The sequence below is a fragment of the Drosophila kikkawai genome, chromosome 3L (genome assembly GCF_030179895.1).
Source record: "Drosophila kikkawai strain 14028-0561.14 chromosome 3L, DkikHiC1v2, whole genome shotgun sequence".
NCBI classification, from domain to species: Eukaryota; Metazoa; Arthropoda; class Insecta; order Diptera; family Drosophilidae; genus Drosophila; species Drosophila kikkawai.
This window is the reverse complement of record NC_091730.1, coordinates 25684144-25710564: the sequence shown is the minus strand read 5'-3', so window position 1 is coordinate 25710564 and position 26421 is coordinate 25684144. Positions and strand designations below refer to the sequence as shown.

The window sequence follows — 26421 nt, the reverse complement described above, 5'->3', positions numbered from 1 at the left end:
AAACGTTGGACCTACTGAGTCACAAATGTCAGCATAACACGAAGTACGTCGAAGGCTTTAACTTATCAATGGCAGAGAACAGAATTTATTGTGCGATGCGAACCAGAATAAAAATCCCTGCGGATGTGAAGTTTTACATAAGCCTTGAGAGAGGACTGAGCCGTGCCGGCCCCTACAACACATTCTTTAAATATGATATTGACTTTTGCAAGGTGATCAGCTATCGGAACAACTTATTCAAGCGCTGGCTTCTTAGCTTGGACAAGCACGGACATATGCCAAAGAGTTGCCCCTGGCAGGTGGATGAATATTATCTAAAGGATTGGCAGTTAAGTAAAGATCTCATGCCACCCTTCGTGGTCGTCGGCCTCTACAGAAGCAAAATTATCATCTACCTTGGAAGCTTAGGGTCGGATTCCTATGAAATTCTGATCGAATGTGAGGTCATATCTCAATTGATGTAATCAGAAAAAATGTATTTATGTATGTATTGATTGAACATTAAAAAAGCCAAGCTGAACATAAACTTTAATTGCTTAAAGAACCTCTCCATCCAGATGAGTTTAAATATAAATGGTGAAGTGCCTCAGATGTGCCTTAAGTTTTGGTGATAATAAGAAGCCATTTCGCCTTTTGAAGACTGCTATCTTTTTGTTTTGTAGGCCGAGGCTGATGTTTGCTTTCCACTGACTTCTGCTCTTAAAAGCAAACAGCAAGGCTGTCAGACATCCGTGGTGCTCATCCAAGATGCAGTCAACGTGCCTATGTTTACCCGGCGTGGAACTCAGCCCGGATTCCCAGTGCCGCATTTATGTGCACGGACCACTGCAGAAAACAATCGCACGTAATTCTGCTTACGCCGTTACATTGCAACAATGCACAGCGACAAAAACAGACAAAAAAGCGACCTGCCCTGCCATTTTTTAGCGTTTTCTTTTTTCTGAATTTCTCTTACCCTAAACCCCTTCAGCTGCCCCTCTGCGGTTGCGACAGTCTGATGGCCAGACGCAGTGACTCACCGACAGATGGATGGACGGAGGACCGAGCACGGAGCACGGAGCACAGAGGACATGTCAGACAACGACCTATACGCTTAATCAGAATAGGTTCTGTCGAAACTAAGGCGCCATTTACAATTGTCCAGCCATTGGTAGCCCAGGACTGTGCCTACTTCCTGCCTGAGCTCTGGTGTTGGCCAAATAAATGTCTTGCCTTCGCTTTTCTGTGCTCCCTTTCTGTTCCGTTTGTTCTGTGCTCCGCTTTCACTCCTGGCCTGACTGCTATCCTCCACTCTCCCTGCCTCCGCCTGCATATTGCATTTATTTATATAGGCCTGGCCTGACTTTTGATTTTAAGCTCTTTGGTTCTTCTAACTCAATTCCCCCGTGAAGCTTTAGTCCTCGCAGCTGTCAGGGGGTCCAGGTACAGGTTGCAGTCTGTGTCTGTCTGTGGGAATGTGGTTGTGTGTCGCTTTATGTATTTGCGGATGCATTTACGTGCTCCGCCTCTTGCGGGCTGTGCAAATAGCACACTCGCTCTCGAATACACATTTAGCCCCTCTGTAGGTCGCCAGGTGGCCAGGATCTTGGGCCCGTGGCCATAGTCTGATGTGTGACTTTTCTTTCTTGAAGCTTCCGGATTATGTGGGCTGCCCAAGAGGAGCTGGTTCTTTAATGCTTTCAAAATTCCTTGGCAGATTCACCGTAATGACATGCTTCGGATGGCTGCACTTTACAATTGGTTAAGATAATCTTGTGTTTGAATGGAGCTCTCTAAATTAATTAAATTAATGGGAACAATGTTAAGTTTCGAAGACCATTCAGTCGGTATTATATAAATATACTTAGAAAAGTAAGTTTGTTGATTAGTAATTGGTTAGTAATTCAAAACATCTTTCTTATTAGTATTTTTAATTCTAAAATTCCACAATTTCGTATTTTAGTATTTCTACTTAATGCTATAAACTACACAAATTGCACTATATATTATATTAAGATATATTTATATTCTACATACATATTTATAGCATAAATATATAACAACAATTTAAAAACATAAATTAAATTTGAAAAACCTTTACAATAGTAAGACGAAAATCAATTTTTAAATAATTCAATTCCCTTATTCTTTTGAATGGTTATAACAATTAAAAATTTTCCATTCATTCAACATCTCTTCATTAGACTGTACTATTTGTGGGTGCTACCTAAACCTCTGCGGTTTTAAAAAGCCCCTAAGAGGTATCAAAAATAACATAACAATATTTTACATTGTTAACTCGACGACTACCTCCATAAATGAATGGAACGGCTAAGGGGCACACTAGGGATGTCGAAAATATATCAAAATATCAATATATCGATATTTTTTGCGAAAAAATAAATATTTTTATCGTGATATTTTTTTTGAAAAATTATCATATTTTATCGATATTTTTTTGAGATATTTTTTGATGTTTAAGGCGGTTACACTTTTTATCGGGACAAGGAAAGAAAACATGTTTTTGTTATCTTTCATATAAGATACTGTTAAAGCCTTAGTTCGGCGGAAAAAATGAAACTGAACCTAAAACAAGAAAGGAAGCTAACTTCGGCACGCCGAAGTTTGTATAGTTCATTACATTTTACCTACACTTATTATGTTTACTGTTTGACAGTTACAGTTTTGCATTCCCAGCTTTACATTTTCTCTACGTCTACTGATCGTTTCTATGGCAGATATATGGCAGTTGTCCGATTTTCATAAAATGTATACCAAAATTCTGAAATAATAAAATAAGCCTATATCTCAGAGTAGATGAAAAAACGTTGAAAAACAACGAAGTTGTTTTCATAAAACATACCAAAATTCTGAAATATTATAAAATGGACATATTTAAAAAATGATGCAAAAATGTTGAAAAACAGTCAGGTTAGAATTTTTTTTTCTAAAAATTTATCGAACATTTGTATGGCAGCTATATGATATAGTCGTCCGATCCGGCCCGTTTCGAGTATATAGAAGACTTTATGCGGAGTTTCATTCAGATAGCTTTTAAACTGAGGGACTAGTTTGCGTAGAAACGGACAGACGGACGGACAGACGGACATTGCTCGATCGACTCGGCTGTTGATGCTGATCAAGAATATATATACTTTATAGGGTCGGAAAGGTCTCCTTTCTTGCGTTGGAAAACTTCTGACTGAAATTATAATACCCTGCAAGGGTATAATGAAAACGTTTGCTTTATTATTATTTAAGCATGTTTTTATTATCTTTCATATAAGATAAATTTTTGTTCTGATTTGATTTTAATATAAATAAAAGCAAAAGAAAGTAAAAATAAATATAGTTTTCTTTCATTTAGTAATAAATATAAAATAAAAATCTAAAAATATAATTTAAGATCGTATGTGAGTTAATGTTTAGTGGTTATTGAAATTAAAAAAAAATAATAATAAAACAAAAATATCAAAAATATTTGATAAATCGATATTTTTTTTTTGATATATCAAATATCATTTTGATATTTAAAAAAAAAAAAAAAAATCATCGATACGATATTTTTAAATATTTCGACAACCCTAGGGCACACCCTAACAGAGTCAAAAGGACACTCAAGCGACATCATACACAGGATCCCCCGACCGGGTATTGACATAATAAATCAGTAAAAACATTATTTTGAAATCATAAAAAATAACTATATTTTATTTTTGAATTCTCTATAATAATATAATATGAATTAGAAATATATTTGATTAAAAAAAGTAAAAAAAAAAAAGGAAAAGCTATAATTTTATTTTCTCAACATTCCCCGGCCGTTCCTATGACAGCTATATGATATAGTCATCAAATCCGACTAGTGAGAATAGTCAGAAGACTATCTAAAAAGTTTCATTTAGATAGCTTCAAAACTGAGAAACTAATTTGGGTAGAAGCTGGAAGACGGACATGTCTAGATCGACTTGGCTGTTGATGCACCCAAAATGATTTGATTTCTTAAAAAACAAGGTTTTGTTCATAATATGATCTTCCTAAAACTCGAAATGCTCTTTTAATTGTTACACAACTTATTTATGGTCGTTTTTATAGTAAAAGTATAGTTAACCACGTCATTGGGGAGTCATACTTGGTAGCATTATCCTTCAGTATCTGCTTTCATACCTTGGTGTAGGCTGATTGCCCCATGAGCTCCTTGTGACTCACATTGGAGAGACTGCCTCGTCAACGAATTCAACCACATTGCTCTGATTTGCACGACAAAAATGCTTCCTCCAGTGTGACTGGTTGCTCCTTGTGCTCCCTCTCCTGCCACTTCAATTTGAGACGGCAATCAAAAGTGCAGCGGAGGAAGACAATTTTCACACTTGGCATGAAAGAAATATATTTTGCTTGGCAAATATGCTGACCTGACCCCTCAGAGCAAACAAGCTGCCAGTGCAGTGGCACTCGTGCGAGGCGAAGGAAAACGTCATCATAAATGCCCAGGGAAGGACTCTGAAGATAATAGGAGCTGGGGCAGGGGCAGAAGAAAGAGCCGCAATCACAGGCGCCTGGAAGTATGCAATGCGAATGCGAAAAATCAACACAGGACAACGCCGAGAACGACCCCAATTACCCTCGTTTTGCAGTGTGAATGGGAAGGGGGCGAAAAGCTGGAAAAATCCCTGCATATTTACAGGCGTTGTCATGAAAATTTGTCACCTAGCAGAGCAAACACCTCCGAGTGCAGTCTACAGTGTGCGTGTGTGCATGCGCCTGTTCGTGTAATGGAGCCTACAGATATGCAACCAACGAGTATTCCCAGTAATCGACACTTGGGCGAGGCAAACAGGACTCGGGGCCCCCTTCGAGTTCCCAGCACCGAGTTTGCGCCTACCGACATGCAGTTTTGTAGGGGCAAGAGTGCAGTGCCGGCCTGGAAATGTGCAACGCCGCGATTGGCCGACGCCGGACATGCTCATAAAGTTTGCAGGAGCGGACCGGATTGGTCCGAGGGCACACTTAAGGGCAGCTCCTCGTGCGCCTGCGCGGCGAGAGAGCGCCAGGGACTTGCTCAGCAAATAGAAGAGCGCCGTGCGGCATGCAATGGCATTTTATTTTCATTTTCCCGTGTGTCCATGTGTGTGTTCAAGCGATTAAAGCTCTGCGCGTGGTGAAAATGGGCAGGGATCCGCTCTGCAGTGGTGGTGGTTTCATGACCATTCACTTTTACGCGAACCAGTATGTGTGGACTAATTGCATTGGAATGTTTTTGTCTCGTCGTCCTCGGCGTTGTTGTTACTGTGTGTCTGTATTTGCATTCTCTTTTCGGGTGTTTCGCATTGACTGCAGTGCAATTTGTTTCATTGGGACATCGCCAATAATTTTCTATAGAGCCTATTTACTTTAAATTGGTATTGGAAAATGCATTAGCGGTCATTGAATTATATTTACATTTTTCATCCGGCGTCTCCTTAGCTGTGTTCAGCGTTTTGACACTTTAGTTCAATGAAAGGGGCTTAGCCCTTATTTTATTGTTTCAAGCCCAAGTAATACCCTTGGGCCGAGTTTTTGTGTAGACTTTGCCTTCTTTCTGAGCTCTCGTTCGCATATCGCCTCTCTCCCTCAGTCGTATTACTTTTGTTCTTGGAAAAGTCTACACAAAGGGGGGTTGAATTCGCCGTAGTTCTGGCAATAACGAAAGCTTTCAAGCATTGTGAGAAAATAAGGTTAGTTTTTTTTTTTACATATTTTAACAGGTTTCAAGAAAAAAAAATAATTAAATAATAAAAAAGACACGTATTTTTCCTTGTTTTGAATTTAGTTAATACATTTTGGTCATTGTAGACTTATAAAAGTAAATATATATTTTAAATACACATTTATTTTAAACTCATTTTAAAGCCAACAATAAATGTAATATTCATATTTGGTTATCTGATTGCTTTTGGCAGTCAGCCAGCATTTGCTTTCATTCTCACAGTGCCTTACAAAAGCTCTCAGGCAGTGTAGAGTTTCGGATGGGAGGTTTGTACTTGTTGCCGTTGTTGTTGTTTGAGGCGAATTCGAAAACGCAACATGTTTGAGGGTTCTTTTCCTCGCCTAAAATGCAGTTACATGAAATTACGGGATGCGTATTAATTCGATCTTATTACCTCGCTCAAGCTAAGCTGACCATTTATGTATGTTTATTATATGGTAAAAGCCAAATACTGCTTAGTTGCAAACGCACCTTACTCTTGGCCAAAGACATGTTGGTCCTGGCTGTCTGTGTTAGTGTTGCCTCCTTATTTGCCGGCTTGCGGTTCGTAGCTGCCTGCTCCTCGGGCAACTTCGTCGGCTGTGAAATCTCGCCTCGTCCTGGTCCTCGTCCTTGTCATCGTGTTCGCTTGCAGGTGCCGTCGGCTGCCACAAGGACTCGTGCATTTGGATAGGTTCGTGTTCGTTGCACAATTCACCAGCGATGGCAAGCTTTGGATTTTTTTCGGAATGCGTTAAGGATCAGTTTTGCGCGAATTACGGTCACGAAAGGTTGCTGACGACAAAGAGCCGGCGTTCGAAAGAAACACTTTCCCAGTAACAAAATCAAGCAGTCCTTCTCTCTGTGTGTGTGAGAATGTTCCGTGATTTTGACAGCTTTTATTGTAGACCCAAAACAAGGAATGGGAATCATACCGCCTCCGGAAACTGACCTAGGACAGATTTTGGGAATGAACCTGACCTGAGTCAAGACTAAGAAGACGGTACCAAAACCAGACAAATATCGATTAACTTTTGCACATTTATATAGATTTGTATCGGAAAAGCGGTTCGTTTTTAGAGACTACGTAGTTTGTGAAAATAGCTTATAAGTGGTAGAAGTGCGATAACCTAGTTTGTAGTGCAAGCTCTTTTGTTGAAATTCTTAAGCCGGTTGTACATGCTTAGAACATTCCAAGAATCCCACCATTTCCGGGACGCTATTGAATATAAGCTTACAGCAATTACCCATAGACCTTTCCCAATATCGCTCGCTTAAACTATCAATGGTTGTGAACTGTAGTATGTAAAGAATCAAAACGGTTGAGCAGGACTTAAAGGGCAAAATCCGATAGTTCGTTGTGCTTCTCCAGTATTTAGTATCAATAAAAAGCTAAGACATTGACGTACGAATATACAATAAATCGAAGGTGGTATTTACATTTATATATCGATTAGTGAGCAGTGAAAAGTTTTGAAGAATCTCCGAATAATAAATGGAAATAGTGTGTATTAGAACACTAAAGTCAATCCATATCTCTAAATATATCCAAAGTGTTTGAAATGTGAAAGAAACCATCAATAAAATAAAACCTTTGAGCTCTTTAAGAAATAAATCAAATGGTAAGCGAGTAAATCCTACTTTATTTTGATTTTTAGTTTAATTTAAAGAACCGACTTAAAATAAAATGAATGAAAATAAATGAGCTACTGAGATAAATCACCGGAAATATGGGATGAGCTTCCAGGTTAACTAAATCCTTGTGATTCATACAAAAATTAATATATACACACAGCAAAAAAATAAGTAAATAATAGTTATAAATAAATATTAGGATTGCATTAAAAAAAAGTTTACTTAAGTGATCTTGGTGAACAAAACATTCAGATAGTACTATAAAAAGTTTAAACAATCTTCTTTAGATAATTTAAGGTGTTGTCTTCCTTATAAAAATAAAAAATATAAAGAAAACTAAATCTTTAAAAAGTTCCCAACGTTCTTCGTTTCATAAATAAAATTTCTGAATCATTTATGTAAATCTGGCCAAAATATAGTGTTGTTAGCAGCAGTTTCAAAACAGTTCGTTTATTTTTGTTTTTGTTCTATTCCTAACTTGTTGGTTTTATTCTTCATAATTATAATTCGAGATTAGTTTGAGCGCTCTCTTATTGAGAATCTACAGGCACGACACAAAAATGCCCAACAAAATCAATCTCTTATATTTGTCATTCATGTTGTTGTCTTTTGTTCGCCTAAGAAAATAAACGCTTGAATTACTGGAAATAAGTAGAAAATTATTTGCTTCCTTCGCGTGCAAACTGTTACTAAATAACCAGAAGAATAGATTAACGACAACGGTTGAGACCAGAGAGAAAAGCGATTGGTTCAAAAGATCATATAAACGGTGCAACTCCCTCTCTCTCTCTTTGTTGATAAAATCAATCCATTGTTATTTGCAAGCTCTGGTTTTAATTCTCTAAAAGGACAATCATCTATAAATGGGGACTTATTATGAAAAAATCAGGATTGAATGATTTATATGATATTAAGCAGACCATATTTGTTAGTTCATAAAGTTGGTTATATTAAGCTGAAGCTGACAATTTTGTTAATTTGCTCCCTAATAAATCAAAGCGCATTATCTGGAAGCAGAGTTACTAGTTAGGTTATCCAAGAAATATGAATAAAATATGGGAAAATACTCTCATTAGTAACAGTTGCTTATCAGTACAACTGCTGTTCAGCCTTGAGCACGCTTAAAATTCCTATTGATTTTCTTTCCGCCTATTCGACACTTCAGATTCAATTAAATTTTTGGGAGGAAAATTGCTTTTTGCCAGTTGGTCAAGTGCAACATCGGCAAATTTTCGCCGGGAGAGGAGGGAAGTGGGCAGAAGGCCTGCGACAGTTGCTAAACAAACGTCAATCTGAGCAATTTCAGAGTTGACTGCATTGCAATGGGCGGTGGCGAGAAGGGGGAGCCCGGCCGAATGCATTGCAGGGAAGTGATTTTTGCAGTGATCCGGGCCCAAATCCAAACCCATTTGTGTGAAGTGAGTTGCATAAATGTGCAAGCTGTTCAAGTGATTTCGAGTGAAAGACTCTGAACGAGACGGTGTCTGCGGATCCTGGCCCTTCGCCTGCTCGTTGAGCTATTTTGTTGCATACTTTGCTGCGTCATTAAATCAATTGAGGAAGCCGTGCAGGACTCCGGGCGGAGGCATACGTGTTTATTACGTTAAGCATACTGCAAGCAGGAGACGTAATTCAAATTTCTGCAATGCCAGCCAGCGAAGTCTCCTCAAGTGGATGTTTTGATTAGGCTGCTGGGCATGTAATAAAAACCGATTAACTTTGATTGCAGCACTTTAACTCCTCTTTAATATTAATTTCAAATCCCGCAGCAAGCCCAGCGAGCTCTTGCATCCGGCCGTGTCCGGCAGGGCTGGGGCAGGACGAAGTCAAAACATTTCATTAAAGGCAGCAGCGCACACTGCGAAAAAGTACACAAAAGCAGCTGGAAACAAAATGTTGACAAAAAGCGTAAAGCACACAACTCAATAGTGCACAAAATAAAAAGGAAAATGACGCAACATGCAAAGGGCTGAAACAAAACAAAGAGAGTAGCATCAAGCTCGGAAAAAATCCAACCGAACCGACTGACCGGCGGACTGAAGGACCCGCGACAGACAGACCATACAAATAAATACGCAGTCAAAGGCAATCAACGTCAGCTAGCAAGCCATGGCCGGCAGCCGGCCCTCCGCCCTCCGGCAACTACCGATATTTGATTTGAAAACATTCCGAAAACGCTGGCCGAATACATTTTCCCTTCTATTTTGAATGCTCGTCATCGTCATCAGGCGCGTTTTGCTTCAAGGATCGCTGCAAATAAATAAATGACTGCCATCGGCACAACAATTACAGTTGGATGCAGACATTTTGATATTTTTCTGCCTTTTTCGTAATTTTTGCTGCCTCTTTGTCACTCGATGTTTTAATTGAAGGGCGACATTTCAGTTCAATGCTGATGCGAGTCTCGGCTGGCCACAAAGGAATTCAGAAGCCGGCATCAGCATACATTATTAGTTGCTTAGATAGTGTTTCAAAATACTTGGAGCAGTTGATGCTTATCCCACACAAGTGCAGTTTGCAAATCGTTTAATCTTTAATAAATAAATCAGAATATTTTAAAAAAGGTCGGCGCACGAAATTGATACTGGATTTGGACTTAATAAAAAAGTGCACAGCAATGTTAACTTCTTTTTTAATACAAACAAATACTTTATATTGACTTTGTATGGCTACGTTACACAGGTGCCATAGGAACGATCGGCACATGTAAAAAAATATATTAAGCTGTGAATGTAAAACTGACACTATTAATATGTAATGGTTAGTTATAGGTTAAGTTAGTTACCGAAAGTTGAAATTACTTTGTTTTCCAAAATATACAAATAATTATAATTGCAAACTGCAAGGGTATACAATCTTCGGCATGGCGAAGTTAGGTTCTTTTCTCGTTGGTTAGATATTTCACTTTGCACCATTAAGAAAAATTATACATAGTCGCTGAGAAACTCGTTCTTATTTACCGACAAAATGCTCTTTTTGCGATGTTAGAGATGAGCAACAGCCACTATAATCAGAAAAACATAATTTATATAGATCACTTTTAAGCAGAAATATTATTAATATTACTTTTCAGACTAAGTTGACAAGGAGGGAGATATAAAATGATCTTCCCATGCTTAAACCTCATCAAAAAGGAAACTATTATAAAATAAAAGAATATATTTTTAAACTCTTGCAGAGTGTATTATTATTTTTGTATAAAGCTCATAGCGCAGTGTAGGAGTCAGTAAACGTATAAAATAGTTACTGTGGCCCATGTAACGTCTTTCAAAAATTAAAATCGGTTTCATCAATTATGACTTTTTTCTCTAAAAACAAGAATGAAAGGTAAATTCGACACGTCAAATTTTAAATATATAATTATGCATTTTAATTTTTACAGATTTACAGTTACAGTTACATTCACAGTTTTATATTTTCTTTCTATATCTGCCGTTTGGTCTATGCTAACTACAGTGGTGCTCATGGGCTTAAGCCACAAGACTTCATCCAAGAATTTTAACGAAAATTAAGAAAAGTTTTTATTCCACAGCTCCAATTATTTGTGTCACATTAGTTCTATATATCAGTGTTCTAATTAAAGAATAACCAAGTTATAAAAATATATATTCAACGAAAAATTAAAAAAATCTGAGACCAACCCCAAAATGTCCTGCTCACCTACTTAAGCCACCTGGAAGAAAATGATCTTAAACAAGTCGTTGGCCAAAAAAAACAGCAAAAAAAAAAAAACGATTTTGGCATATTTTGCAGGAAGAGTTGAAGAAAATCACCCCTCAACAGTGCGCACGTCTTGTGGGCTTAATGCCAAAGCGTTGCTCCGCTGTTCTTAATCAGAAAGGTCATCCCACTCAATATTAAACTAAATTTATTAAAATTATAAGGAATATTGGGCAAATTTTAACTTTTCGGATCATTTTCTTCCAGGTGGCTTAAGTATGTGAGCAGGACATTTTGGGGTTGGTCTCAGATTTTTTAAATTTTTTGTTGAATATATATTTTTATAACTTGGTTATTCTTTTATTAGAAAACTGATATATAGAACTAATGTGACACAAATAACACAGGTACACAGCCAAAAATTTCCACGAACCATTTCAAGTTTTCCATGATATTTGGGTGCTCCTGAGTGAAAGTCCCATACAAAATTATTTTCCATCACCTACAGGTTCCGCGGTATACCTAAGAATACAAAAAACCGATGTTTGCCGACATTTTGAATTACGTGGCCTATATAATCGGACTTACCTTTATTATTTTCGGTGGGACGTACTCTCAATACATCACGGCACTACTAAAAAATAGTCCCAATCGTGGACCATTGCCCATGTCTTTGGAATTCGACGCCAAAGTTGAAACTCCCAAAATTTTCAAAATTTCTGTGATGAAAAAACAATTCTGAGAATTAAATCTTATATGGAACTAATTTTAAATATTCATTGAATCTATTGTTCATTGTATTCTTTAATTTCAGTTTAAATTTAAGTTTAATAATTATTAATTCAACGTAACATTGATGTTTTTTCTTGTTTTTTTTCAGCATATACAAATATTTATTTTTTTTCCAATCTTTTGTTGTTATTATAAAAGTAATCGTAAATTGTAGCGCAAAAATAATAATTTTATTTTATTTTTTTTAATTTATTAGACTGTTAAAAAAAAGGTTTAGATGTATGTTATTTATACTACTACTTATTTCTTAGAAAATTCTGATTGAACAGCGAAGGATGCAACGGATAGTACAGTCATCTTATAATTTATTGGTTTATTACATTAAAACTCTGGGAACAGATTAGGATCCTGGATAATAAATTCAACAAAATTATTTTTATACCCTTGCAGGGTATTATAATTTCAGTCAGAAGTTTGCAACGCAGTGAAGGAGACGTTTCCGACCCTATAAAGTATATATATTCTTGATCAGCATCAACAGCCGAGTCGATCTAGCCATGTCCGTCTGTCCGTCTGTCCGTCTGTCCATCTGTCCGTCTGTCTGTTTCTACGCAAACTAGTCCCTCAGTTTTAAAGCTATCTGAATGAAACTTTACATATAGTCTTCTATATACTCTCACTGCTATATATGTCGGAACGGGCCGGATCGGACGACTATATCATATAGCTGCCATACAAATGTTCGATAAATTTTTAGAAAAAAAATTATAACTTGGGTGTTTTTTAACATTTTTGCACTATTTTTTAGATATGGCCATTTTATATTATTTCAGATTTTCGGTAAAAATTTTATGAAAATCGGACGACTATATCTTATAGCTGCCATAGAAACGATCGGGAAATTAATAGGAAAAAAATTATAGCTTCGTTGTTTTTCAACGTATTTTTATCTACTCTGAGATATAAGCCTTTTTTATTATTCTAGAATTTTGGTATAAATTTCAAAAAAATCGGACAACTATATCATATAGCTGCCATAGAAGCGATCGGTAAATATATAGACTATGTAAAGCTGTGAATGTAAAACTGTAACTGTCAAACTGTGATCATAATAAGTATAGGTAAAATGTAATGAAACTCGGGTTTGTGAGTGTTTTCAGCATTTAAATCCATAATATAAATATCAAAACCAATCTGCAAGGGTATACAAACTTCGGCGTGCCGAAGTTAGCTTCCTTTCTTGTTTTGTTTAATTTTAGCTTAAGATCTATATATTTAATTTAATTTATTGGTCAATATATTTCTAATACAACAAGTTAAAAAACTTATAAATTAGTGCGCTAGTTACAAAGGGTTGATTCTTAACCCTCTAGTGCCCAAGACCGCCTCTAGACGGGCAATGTTAAAAACACCGTTATTTTATTATTTTCATTCCAAAGTCCAAAAATTAAGTTCGTTGCGTTTGGAATGCATACTAGAGCCAGCGCAAGCTGCTGTATTCATTTGAAGTTGAAAATTTGTGCAAATCGGACAAAATAATTATTTTGTAGGAAATACATGTAAATACTTTTTTTAAAAATTGGAAAAAAATTAGAAAAAAAATTTGTACTGTGTTGCTGACAGTCTCAATAACATTTATAATAAACATTTAAACAAAAAAAAAAATTTACCTAATTTTTTGTTGGCCTATCTTCCCAGAACTGCCTTCATGCGGTCCAAGGTTTTAGTCATATAAAACTCGATCCGAGCAAAAGTAAAATTTTTTCCAAAACAAACATTCACTTTTGATACATACTGAATCCAAAAATAATTTTTTTTTTTGAAAAAAAATCTTGGGGCACTAGAGGGTTAAATTTTCACATCTTTCTTAAAACTAAACAAGTTTGTTATACGTGTATTTCTTGTTCTAATGATTTGCATATCAATATTTTAACATTCAACATTTTTTTTTTATTTCTGGTTTATATTTTCAGTCATTTAAAACTTTGTTAAATTATTTTGAAATTGCATATTCAAGAATAGATATCTATTTAATATTATTGATAATAATAATTGATACTGGTAATTCCAAATATTGGGCAATCTGAATAAAACTTTACAAGTTGTGACCCACAACAGGCCAGATCAAACCAATGTTTTATGCAGGTGCTATCGATCGGTAAATATAAGGAAATATAAAAATCTAGGTATACATTTGTTAATATAAAATGTATAGGTAAATGCCATGAAAACCATTAGAAACCGCGTTTTATGAAACCTGCAAAATCAGTATGTTTTTATGCATCCAAAAATTCTTCTTTTTCTTATTCTTCTTTTCCTTTAATCGAAATCGGAAGACTATATTGTTAAGCTGAATAATAATAGTTTGGACAAATTACAAATTATCCTTTTCATATGATTTATAAATATAGAAAAACATTTTGAATAAAAATCAAACAAACAATAGCACACGATTTGAGTTTTTTTAATCTTAAAAAAAAAAAATTATTAATCGTATCTTTGTGAATCCTAGTGGTTTATTTAATCAACATTTTTTAAGTTTAACCTTTTTATTACTTTAAATATTATAACAAAACAAGCTCAATATATTTTTATAATGAAAATACGTATATCCTCTTGAGTCAGTGTTCTACCTTCAGACACGTGAGTCCCGTAACAAGGCTACAATTAGCACACAGAGAAAAAATAAATTAGGCGAATCCTTTGGGTATGGTCAAAGTAGGCACAGTCCTGGACAAGGGTCGATTCGGTTGGCTGAATCGTGACCCAAACCCCAAGATAGAAGGCTCGAGCTGGCACGGAAATCGTTTGAGTGTCTGCAGCCGTATAAAGTTTAATGAGCCGCAATTAATCGTACATGACAACACTATAAAAACGTTTACGAAAAATTATGTCTTTTTTTCCGGAGTTCTCCCCCTCGTTTATTTTCCCCTCATGGAATCGCAGTAATTGTATGTGTGCCTCGGGATGTGAGCATTCTGTGAAAAATGTATGGACAAAAAGGAAATTAAGTTCGGAATGAAGCTTTAAATACTTTAACGTTATTAAGTGCGAGTTGGTTGGGGGTTTTAGAGCCCACTTTGGGCTACGGTCCTCTCGGAGAGGCATCCCTATCAATTTGTCATTGCAATTGCCTTTCCTAATTAACAATTTAAATAAATCGCGTCGCATTTCAGCAAACCAAAATGTTGCAAAGTGAATGCAATTTAATTGGAAATTTAATTGCTTTTGTGGTAGCAATGTGACATGACCGCCCTTTTACCTGTTCACTTCGCTCACCTTGGCGCAGTCCTATCGACCCACAGTTTTTTCTGTTACTGCTGTTGAGCTCTTAATTTAGACGTGTCCATCCGACGCTGTCGCTTTGCTTTTGTTGTTTTAATTATCTGCGGTTATATTTATTTAAATATTTACCAATTCAATTAGGGTGAGTTTTTTGTGCCTCGCCCCGTTTTGTCATTTAACATTTCATAGACGAATTAAATAGACTTTGAAGCGCGCTTGTCCAACGGTTTATTTTCAATCCCAAAAACAATTTCAATTAATATAATGTCATATCTGACAAATAGTATCTGCAGACATCACTGCCGGAGATCTTGGGGAAAAACCGTGCAGACGGTTGGGCTTGTCTATCTTTGGACTCACCTCGTTCCCTTCTCAGGATTTTTTTTCGGAGTTTTTCTTTTGGCTGGCTGCGTGCCAATTATAAAAGTGATTTCGATGTAAGCTGCACCCGAGACCCGAGAGCAGACGCACACACACGGAGCTCCCTTCCGTCAACGGGAAGTCATAAGACGTATGAACTTGTCGCCGTTCCCGGAGCCGGTGAAGGAAGCCCTATCCAGAGTCTGGTTCGAGGTCGAAGTTAGAGCCAACCCCGGGAAGACGCTAACGTCGGGGTCTCTGACAGATTCCTCTGTTTGGTTTAGTTCGGTTTGGCCCGGCTTGGGCCAAAGAAATGCGATAAATTGAATGACTGACGACGCAGTAAATACTTTTCAGACAGCCCTGGAGTGGGTAGGAAAATCACTCGGATCAATTTCCACATCCACAAACGACAAATTGCGCGTGGTTAGATTTTTCTTTTGGAGCCCATCCTTTATCCCTTCTGGGTAGGGCGTGTGCACTTGGAGTGGATGACGGCCAAGCGAACGTCTGACAGGTGCGAACGGCAAGGATTTGGCGGATGTGTGGAAAATGCCTTCAGCTCGGGGCAATCGCCTCCCGATTAAACGCAAGTGTGGTCCTTTTCCGATTTGGCTTTTCATTTAAGAGAGCAATTAGGCCGCACGCACATTTCAATTACTGCAAATCCGCCTCACACATCCACTTATGGACAGCAGGCCTTTGTGTCCTTCGGCACATCCTGTCCGGCTATTTGCCGCAGCACAAGGAGCCACTAATTTAAATGCACAAAAACTTATCCAAGCGCTGATTGTGTTTGCCCAAAGTCTCGTTTCATAATTTTTGCACAAATTGCGGTTTTTCAGGCAACGAACGTCGACCAACAACAGCCGCCAAGCGCTTTGGCAACTAATAAAAATGAGCAACTTCCCGGTTCGCCCCTCGGGCACTCGCTTCAACTCCATACATGTGTAAAAATTTACACCACAGCCGGGGAGAACCGGGGACTCGTTAGCCAGACTGCTGGGCGGGGGCAGTCATTGGCCATTTTTGTTGCCAACTCGACATATTTCAATCACGTAAATTTATTACGTAAACATTTGCTTTGCTTTTCGCCCACAATTACGGGGCGGGAGTGGGACGGGGAGAGGCTCGGCCGGAGCGGTGAAAACGCGAAAGGACCAGCGAGCCTCCAATGCAGAAGCACAATTTTCAATTTCAATCTTTTCAGGCTGCACTCCAGCACATCACTGCCCTCGGCGAATGCCCTCCATCCCTCCATCCCTGCACCCATATACACATCCACATCCAGCTGCCGCTGGTAAACGGTCTGCCTTTTGCTCCCCCGTAATATTCATAATGGATTTACCAATATGGTGAAACATTTTTATTAATGCAACCGACGAGCAGGCAGCACACGCCTTACACAGCCACTCCACCCCGGCCTATGGGTCACCGTTTGACCATGGAGAAACACATGCTTGCAGAGTGTTGTTCCCATTGGACAGGGTTAAATGGGGTTTTGGCTTTTTGATCTTCAAATGTTTGTCCAACGCTTTGATGTTAGCATGGTAACCTGCAGTCAGCTCCCGATTTGGGTTTTCCAACTTTTTTTCGCACTCTCACGGTCGCAGAAATTGTATTTTCTGGCGGCCATAGTCACAATTAAGAGTTCCAGAAAGCACGTGATGAATAATACAATAATAAAATACAAAAGAACACAAAGCGTTGCAAACGTACAACAACTTGAGGTAAATTTGATGAAAACATTTCTGCAAACAGTATTATTCTTTAAAATGTATAAGACAAAATAATTAATTATTAGTAATAAGTGGGTCGTGTTTAGAGATATTGTCGTCAGATTCTTAGAAATCTTTAAAGCAAATACTAATATCCCACACATACTTTAAAAAGAACTATATTATTTTCGTGCATAATTTCCTTTTCGTGCTATTAGTACTGTACAAAAAAATAAAGTTTTTTTACTTTTGAGGGTATTATACTTTTAATCAGAAGTTTGCAACGCAGTAAAATACATTTCAGACCCTATAAAGTATATATATTTTTGATCAGCAACAACAGCAGAGTCGATCTAGCCATGTCCGTAGTCCGCCCATCTGTCTGTCCGTCTGTCTGTTTCTATGCAAACTATTTGAATGAAACTTTGGATATAGTTTTTTGCGTACTTTCACTGCTATGTAAGTCAGAACGGACCGGATCGGACGAATATACAGCTGCCGTATAAACAATCGGAAAATAAATTATAACGTCGCTGTTTTTCAACATATGTTTTTATCTACTTTGAGATATGACCATTTTATATTAATTAAGAATTTCTAATATAATTTTATGAAAATCGAACGACTTTATTGTATGGCTGCCTTAGAAAGAACCGGTAGATGTCGCGAAAAATGTAAAGCTGTGAATGTAAAACTGTAACTGTCAAACTGTAAATATAATAAGAATAGTAAATGTAATTCAAATTTATATTACTTTGGTTTTTTCAGCAGTTATAATTTTAATGTTTATTATATTATACGATTATTTTATATGATTTTAAAAATACGATTTTGAAATTTTATTAAAAGCAAATTGTTATGTGCTTATATATAAATATATGTATTTTGTACATATCTCCTATTAGTGTTTCTTATCATTAACGCTATTTTCCGTAATCAGAAAGCGCTCGAAATATTCTTCAATCAGAAATAATAAATTGACTTGCTAAATTTAACGTACCCTTATAGTTAAAACAATAACACTATTAAAGTTGAAAAAATCTATGTAATCTATGTTATGTTCGCATTCAAACAAACATGTAATATTTCGCATTAAAACAATTTTCCTATGACAGCCAAAAGGTATAGAGGCTGGACTGTGAGATACTTGATACCCAAAGTAAATGGCTATTTCACTAAGTCTAGTTAAGCTTAAATTTGTAAAAATGCAAAATTCACAGAAGTTAAAAAGTTGCTAGAAACTTGGAGCTGTGAACTCAAAAGTATACATATTTTGCAGACGTTCATCACACACAGAAACTTTGTTTTTTAAAAACCCTTGGGGCTTATTCGATATCAATTTATACATCTATCCTTTTAATGATAGTTTATCTCCAAAAATGGCCCTTTACCCTAGTAACCGATTTATTAACCGAACTTGTATAAATAAAGAAAAGGGGAGGCAATTAGTAAAACGGAACACATACTTCTCGGACCCCAGAGAAGGTCCTTCTGTCTGAAAGACTTTCGGTTATGAATGGGTATATAAATAAGCCGGTAGAAAAGAATTGGAAGCATCAAAATCATTAAATTATTTTTGTGGGAGGTTATGCTGAACGGTTTACATATTGTTAAACTAGAACTCAAGTCAACGGCAAAGATATTTTCCAATTCCTGACAGCCATATTTACACATCCATTACGCATAATCAACTTTCACGAACAACAAGTCCCCTGACAAAGTGAATAATGATCAATTGATGGCGCGAAACTTTGCCCACGGCAGCATCCTGGGCTTTAAGTGGGCTGCTTAAACCCGCTGACAGCCAGACTTCATAATAATCAGAACCGGATAGATGGGCGATAATAGGTTCACCTGCCCGACTTGATGTGGGTTGTCAGGCTCTGAAAGTTGCCCGGCGGGCTGGAGAGCGAGTGGCTGGCATTCAATAATTGAAATATTTGCATAATTATCAACTCCGCTGGCGATGGGAAATCTCATTAAATTGCACAAACGCCCGCAATGGACTTGATCCACTAAAATGTAGGAAACTCAAAAGAGCGTAAAATCCAGCGGCAGAGTGTAAAAGTTTTCAGCAGAAGAGAGAAATAAAACTATAAAGGAGCACGCCTAAAAGCGCACTTCACAGGGCGTCGGAGGAGGCGACTCCTCTGGCCCTCGAGCAGGGAGTAGGGAGCAAAAAGTCTGGATTCGGGAGTCGGGACTCGGGACTCAAGAGTGACGGCGTCGGCAAGGCATATGAACATACAAAATATTCCCTACAAAGGAGTTGATTACACAAAGGAAAATTACGACGAATCATTTCCGCTGCTTGGCTGCTTACACGACCAGCAGAGCTCGGGGGCGGGCCATTCGGTAAACGGCTGCAAAAACAAAGCCCTTCCGCCTGCGAGTGAGATAGCGAAAAAAGGGAAAAAGGTTCGGCTTTCCTCCGCTCCGTTGGCCTAACTACTAACAAGCAGCAAACGAGCGCAGGACCTTAAAGCTGGGGCAAGATGGAGTTCGCGCCGGGCCGCTATTGTGGCTCTCGTCAAGTTGACAACTTTTTGGGGCTACATAAATTATATTTAATTGAAATTCTTTCGACACCCGTGGCCCCTCGAAATTAGCAGGCAGCGGAGGCCGAATGAGACAGCGCCCAACTTGGCTGAACTCATAAATCGCTGTGTGCCAGGGCATTAGTCGGAGCCAGCCAGCCAGCTATAGGGCCGTGGGGCTATAGGAGCTGCCTCCGCGACTTGTAAACGTCAACGATCGTCTAATGTTTCCATGCGTCATAAATTTCATTGAAAAGCGCTTCCGTTGCGCCATTTCCAGACGTTTGCTACCTTTCGCGGGCCGAAGGATACCTGGCCTCCTTGGGCTCTTTGCCCGCACATACAAAATGCATAAGGGAAATGAATTGCTTTACGAGCAACCGCAGTCTCGAGCGACGACCAGGACGACGGCAGGACGTGAGTCGCTGGGGCCGCTTAAGGAATATGCAACTGTAAATCAACACCCAGCACGGCACACACAGGCGCACAGACAGCGAATAGTTGAGGGGGCGTCCCATTTTGTAGGCGTTTATAAGCTGTCGAAAGTAGTTAAGCGTTTTTCATAATTTATTTATGGCCGCCCGGAGGAGGGGAGCCGCTTTTAAGCGTGTTTCATATTAAGTGCGCACAGTTTATGGCTCAGTCGGCCATAAAGAGGGATTAGTGGGACGCAGCACACTTTTTGCTTGCGAGTATGCAAATCGGGGCTTTGGAGATCTACCCGGGGGCGAATTGGGAGGGCCAGGGATTGGCAACTTTGGCACAATTAGAGCGCTGCAGTTCACTCATTGGCAAACAGTTATCCGCAAGTTAGGCTACTAACACGATTATAGCATTTGCTGCAAATAAAACTCGCAAACTTGCCCGAAAACTTTGACCCGGGCCGAGGGAAACTTCCCGCTAACGACTGCCAATTGAAGTTGTTAATGAAATAATTTCTTATAAGGGGTGGCCGGCCCGCCTGCTCGGGAAAGTGAAACTCAGCGTTTAAGTTTGCGGTTGCCTGCCTGATAATTTGGCATAGATTCAACGGTCTTTTGCTGCACTTCGCTTCGATTCCCAAGCCTCGCAAGATTCCGGGGGCGCAAAAAGAGCAAAGAGCTCGAGAGGTGGCTACATTTATAAAATGTATCCCAAGTCCTTGGAGTCCTTTGTGCATTTGTGCTTCATTATGCGCAACTCGTTTTTGTTTGACTTGGCAGGGGCAGAAAGTCTAAACAAATTTTCTTTTCTTGCCTGCGATTCCCCGCTCGAACCACCATCGCCTGGCCGCCTGTCCATTCGCACTCATCAGCAGGGTCCTTAAGTCTGCTTTCGTGCCATTGTGCGCTTTGTTTAATGTTATGTAAACTTTTGCTCTACGGCCACTCGTCCTCTTCCTGCCACTCTCTTCGACTGGTTCCTATCTATTCAGCCATTCATTTGCCGGTTTCAGATGTTTTGTTGCACGGCTTGCCGCCACCTTCCTCCCTGGCGCACTTTTTAAGGGCCGCAAACTTAAAGGCTCTTAAAGTTCCCTGCAAATTGGGTGCTTGGGAGCGTTAACTGTGTGGATGTACCTCAGCCAGTCGGATCAATATCAAGCCAGCACTGAATTTTTGCTAAACTGACAAATTTTTTGCTCCGCTGGCTGAGCGAGCCCGGATGATTGATGACTTTTCAATGCGGCCACCGCATCAGCCACAAATGTAAATACTTGCCTTTCGCCCTTATCGCGCACCCGCAACTCCCACTCCCTCCCTCCAGCCCTGTTCCGGACCCCTCGCCCGCCAGAGCATCAAGTTAAGCACTCAATCGAGGATTACATGCGTTTTATTTATGATTTTCTTCGCTGGTATTACCAAATGTTTCCCTATGGCTTATTTTTATTGTCATTTATTTGTGCTTTCGGATCCGCCCCTGCCCAGGGAAGTTGGCTTTGATTTTGCTTTTACTTTTGCCCTTCTGGTTGAAGAGTTTTTACGCTATAACTTTCAGCTGCGAAACTTTTCTACGCTAAACTTTTGCTGCCAAGTGGCAACATTTAATTGCTCAGAAAAATATTTCCCAAAAAATGAAAACTGACGCAGACGAAATAATAAAAATGTTGTCAATTGTTGTACTTTATGATGTTGCTTAAAAGTCATCAGCCGAGGGGAGAGTTCGGTAAGCACTCCAGCAATTTGTTGTATTTTAGATTTCGTAGTCAGCTGAAGTTTGCTTGAAAACTTTTTATATTTGTTAGGGAATTCAATGTGCATTAGATGTTACCATAGTTATTTTACTCTCTATTTACATTAAACTATTTATGTTAGATATGGAATACTCTTATCTGTAAAGTAATAAGATAAATCTTAAATTATTTACAAAATCCGATCCCAAATGCACTATTTACACTGTGTGGAAGTTCAATTCCAGGCTTCATAAAAAACAAACCATTTAGCAACCAAAATAATTCCGTCTGCTGTAATATAAACATCAGAGTGGAGAATGCTGTGTGAAAAAATTACCATTTGACCCAACGTATGAATGCCAAAAAATTGAAAAAACAAATAAGAAAAGCAAGAGTCAAGGGTGCTCGACTAAGAAATACTTGGTACCCAAGAAAAATTTAAAGTTTAAGTTATAAAAATAACGTAAATTTAATATATGAAAGCAAACATAAGGTTTATTCATTCTTTCATTATCCGCACCAGTTAAAAAAAAATGAAAAAACCGGGCTTAGCTCCACTAACCATTTGACACGTAAATCGATACATGAATACTTAATGCTATAAATTTATATTATATCTAATATATCAACATATTAAACAGTAAAAATATAATAAATTCTTATAGTAATGTATAGGATGACTTCAAGCTGTAATACCCGCAAAGGGGTATCAAATCTTTTTACTGTTCCCCATTATTGAGGGAAGCCGATTAAAGCACTTTAAAGCCTGCATCTAGCGAGTTCATTCTTTGCAATTCTTGGTCTTTATATAGGGATGATTTTATTTTTCAGTTTCTCGGACGGCGATTGCGGATTCCTACGCTGATGTTTGTTGTTTGCCGGTTGCACTTAATGTAATTAATTTTAATTAAAATCCAGCGGGAAGGCGAACAAAAAATTTGCCACAGTAATGAGCACAAAAGTCTGTCTATCCGACTGACAGAGTGTCGAATGGTGAACTTGCTTCGGTCCCACCACCCCGTCCCCTCGTCGCATATCTTTTCGCGCCTGTGGATCCGAGAAGAAAAAAGGTGCCTGCTTTTCAGCGCTCGCCCCTCGCGGGTTAAGCGCAAATAGAAACAAACAGACACTGCAGGATGTCTGTGTGTCCGCGTCCGTGTGGGAGAGGGTCTGCGGTGGGTGTAGGAGTGTGTTTGGTTAGCTGCTGGCCCGTAAATTCTCGTTACAACCACGATGAAGCGTTCGGTAAACATTTTAAAGTTGCCATTTAAATTATGTACTCCGCTGTCGGATGTGGCGCCTTTCCAGCGGATGCGAGTGGAGGCCAGCGTCGGCTAACGATGGCCAACGCTGACAAATAGTCAGGCAAATACTATGATTGCGGATTAGGGCGTACAGAATGGAATTATGAAATCTATAATTGCTGTAAACTAAAATGCTCCAAAGGGGGGTATCATTGTATTGTATTGAATACAGAATATCCTTACGTTGACGAAAATTATTTTGGTAAGAAACAATTAGGAACGATGAAGTATAATTTATACATATATATAGCTTAATACAGTTTAATAAAACAGAAAAGCAAAAAAGGTCGAGTATATATAAATAAATAGCAAAATTTTATAAGGCAATTAAACAAAAAGTATTTTATTTAATATAACTGTATAGTTTTTTAGATTCGGTGGCAGATAAACCGATTAATTAATTAAATAAATGTTTGTTTTGTTAAATTGATCTTAAACTATTTTCCAAAAAAAATTTTAAAATGTGTATAAAACAAATCGATTTAAAGATCAGTAGAGTTTTAATTTCAGCCTAAATTATCTTTAAAAAATGTAGTGTAATTTTTGTTTTGTTTAGAAGGACCTCTTACTCATATCGTAATGCATGCCAAGGTGGTTGGAAAGACCCTTAACAAACACACAGACACCTTTTTAGCGACAATAGACACTCTCATGCGCGTTCGCAGTCTCCAACTTTCCGTGCCCCATATTGACAATGCTTGAGTCTGTTGCACCTGGCAGGTTTTTTGAAAGTTTTTTTTATTCCTTCGCTTCTTTTACCCGGCTGCCACGCTGCACTTTTTGTTGGCCGCTTGCTGCGCTATAAACAAATAAAATTCTTTTTCCAGACCCCCCATCTATTATATATATCGTACGTATACATACGTACGTATATATTTTCCCCACCCCCAGCAAATGTCTCTGTGTTTGCCTAGACATTGCATTTTTACCTCCTATACAGATTCACGCGCTGTTGCACAAAGCAAAGTCGGCGTTTACCGCCGCCCCCCCCATTTTCCACCTTATGCCAAGGCTCAATTGCTAGGCTACGTTTCGCTGGCTCCTCGAGTTTTCCATGCCAAGAGCGCCTGGCTGAAAACTACAAAATCCGACCTGCAAAATGCGGCGCGTCAAACAAATAGAAAAATGTTGCACGTGGCTGGAAAATGTTAAATAAATCAGAGTTGGCAAGGCTTTAAGATCTGCAAAGATGCCTAAAAAACAAATAGAGGGAAACAATTAAAGGTCTATAAATGCCACAACTTGAAGGCATAAACAGATGTAAGAGGTGTCGAGTATGTTAGGTAAACTCAAAAATTAAGGTCGTCGTAGATAAATGCATTCATTGCCTTTTAATAAATTTTAAATAACGATGCACGGGGATTGAGGATTTTACATAGTTCTCATTAAGTATAAAGTCTCTTTACAAGGAAGTCACGTGACCATTTTGCCAAAAATATTTATTCACTTTATATAAATACAAATTTTTAATTGGGCACAAGTTAGAATTTAAAGTCTGAATTTCGCTTTTAAAGCATCCAAAGGGAGACAGCAACCGCAACGGAGGCGACAGCTAAAGCGGCCCTCAAATCCTGTTAACGAGACAGCGAAGGACATAAACACGCCAGACCCACAAACACAAACTCCAGCTACAACACACACACACACCGACACGTCCATGGCGCACACACCCACAACGCACATCCGTCACAGCACAGACACAAACCCACCGCAGGCGCTAACTAGCGTGGACACAAACACGCAGGACAACAATAACAGGAGGGGGAATAGTTTAAGCTGGCTGAGGCGTGCGGGGACCGAAAAGGGTCTAAAAACTGAAGAGTTTATAAAATTAACATCGTCATGACGTTCACGCAGACGCCGTTACTGCACTGCACTCGCACTCGGGGTCCTCGTCTCGGTTCCCGGTCTCAGTCCATCTTCTCTGGAATATCCTTTGAGCCCGTTGTTGCTCCGCATTTGCATGGAGCTTGTCTGATTTACGGGAGGGCGCGTGTCTGTCTCTGAGCGAGTGTTTACGTCTCGTGTCGTGTTGGCATTTGTCGTTACAAACTTAATTAATGCTGCGCTGTGCCGGGGAGGGAGGGTTGCTCCACTCGGTTCAGAGCTCTTGACTTTTGCCGAGCCAGGCAAAAATGTGCAACCAGGACACGCTGTCAGCTTCAGCTGACGCTTGGTTTTTCGGCTACCGGCTCCTGCTCCTGCTTCTGCTCCAGGAGCCGCTCTCCATGACAGATGATGATGCTCCGCAGATTAATCGAGGGCAGACTCACAAAGGAGACATAATTTTGGAGCATTTGAAATCGTTATTGGGGATTTCGTCAAAGTCATCGCCTGGCAACGCCGAAATCCTTTGGCACAATCCTCCGCAAGGACTCACCTTTACGGCCGTAATTTCGGCTCGAGCATGACAGTTAGCTGTTATTGTTTACAAGACTCTCGGCGGGAGTCCTGATTGTTTGCCTGTGCCGGTCGAGCTCCTCTCCACTTGTTTGCTGTTTGACTTAATTTAATGAAAATGTTGCAACCTGCAATTTACAAAACTAACGCGAAGAAAACTTGAGATTGTTTACACGCTCCTCCTTCCAGGCCCACTACAGCGTCTTTGGGTCTTCTCTAACTGTTCCTGGGATGCGGGCTTAGTTCTCGGTAAACATCAGAATGGTTCCATCTCTCGGCTGGGCGGGGAAGTCAAACAAACGAATGCAAAAGGTTTTTAACTGACTCGAGTAGACGCAGAAGTAAAAATGTGCTAAAGTGGCAGAAGACGACGATGATGGCGTGTTTGCCGATGGGCTGGCAAGAAGTTTTCCCCCTATTACGGTGATTGCATCGGGGTACTGTGGGAATGTATAGCAACTCATAAGTCATCCATAAAGCTGATTATTCCACTCCCTTCGTTTTTCAGATATCCACGGGCTGTGCTGTACTGAACCCGGTCTAATCCCCCTCATCTATGCGCAACTAAGTTGGAATGATGAGTTATCAAAAAGGTAAGTCTCCAATCAGAGGATGTATTCATTACCTTTCTGGCCGTGACACATGCCAAATTGCCGGCCATCCATTAGCAAGGTCCACAATCAAGGGAACCACTAGGCAAATCCACGCTCTGCGACCTCGTTCGCAGGTCAATCAATTTGTAAGCATGTCGGGCGCATTTCTTGCCACGTTGCGTACGATTTATATGGGATTGCGGCAAATCACTGCCACAATACAATTTACAGTAAATCAGCCAGAAAGCAAGTTTACGCGGGTCATTCTCAAACAATTTGCTCGCCGAGGACAACAGAAGATAAGAATGCGTTCGAGCATTAAAATGGAACCGAGTCCGGCT

General features: G+C 39.0%; 1 protein-coding gene and 1 long non-coding RNA gene across 9 annotated transcripts in view; one reads left to right on the top strand and one right to left on the bottom strand.

The window, feature by feature from the left end:
* Positions 1–26421, bottom strand: part of LOC138928320 (uncharacterized) — a 151213-nt gene that overhangs the window by 60180 nt on the left and 64612 nt on the right. The gene's annotated exons all lie outside the window — the stretch shown is intronic.
* Ten-m (teneurin transmembrane protein Ten-m) overlaps positions 26047–26421 on the top strand; it is a 347516-nt gene continuing 347141 nt past the window's right edge. For all 5 annotated transcript variants that reach the window (XM_070285186.1, XM_070285185.1, XM_070285184.1 and 2 more), the window contains exon 1: positions 26047–26080. In XM_070285186.1, the coding sequence (XP_070141287.1) occupies positions 26062–26080 (19 nt within the window). In that variant the 5' untranslated portion in view covers positions 26047–26061. The remainder of the gene's footprint in view (positions 26081–26421) is intronic.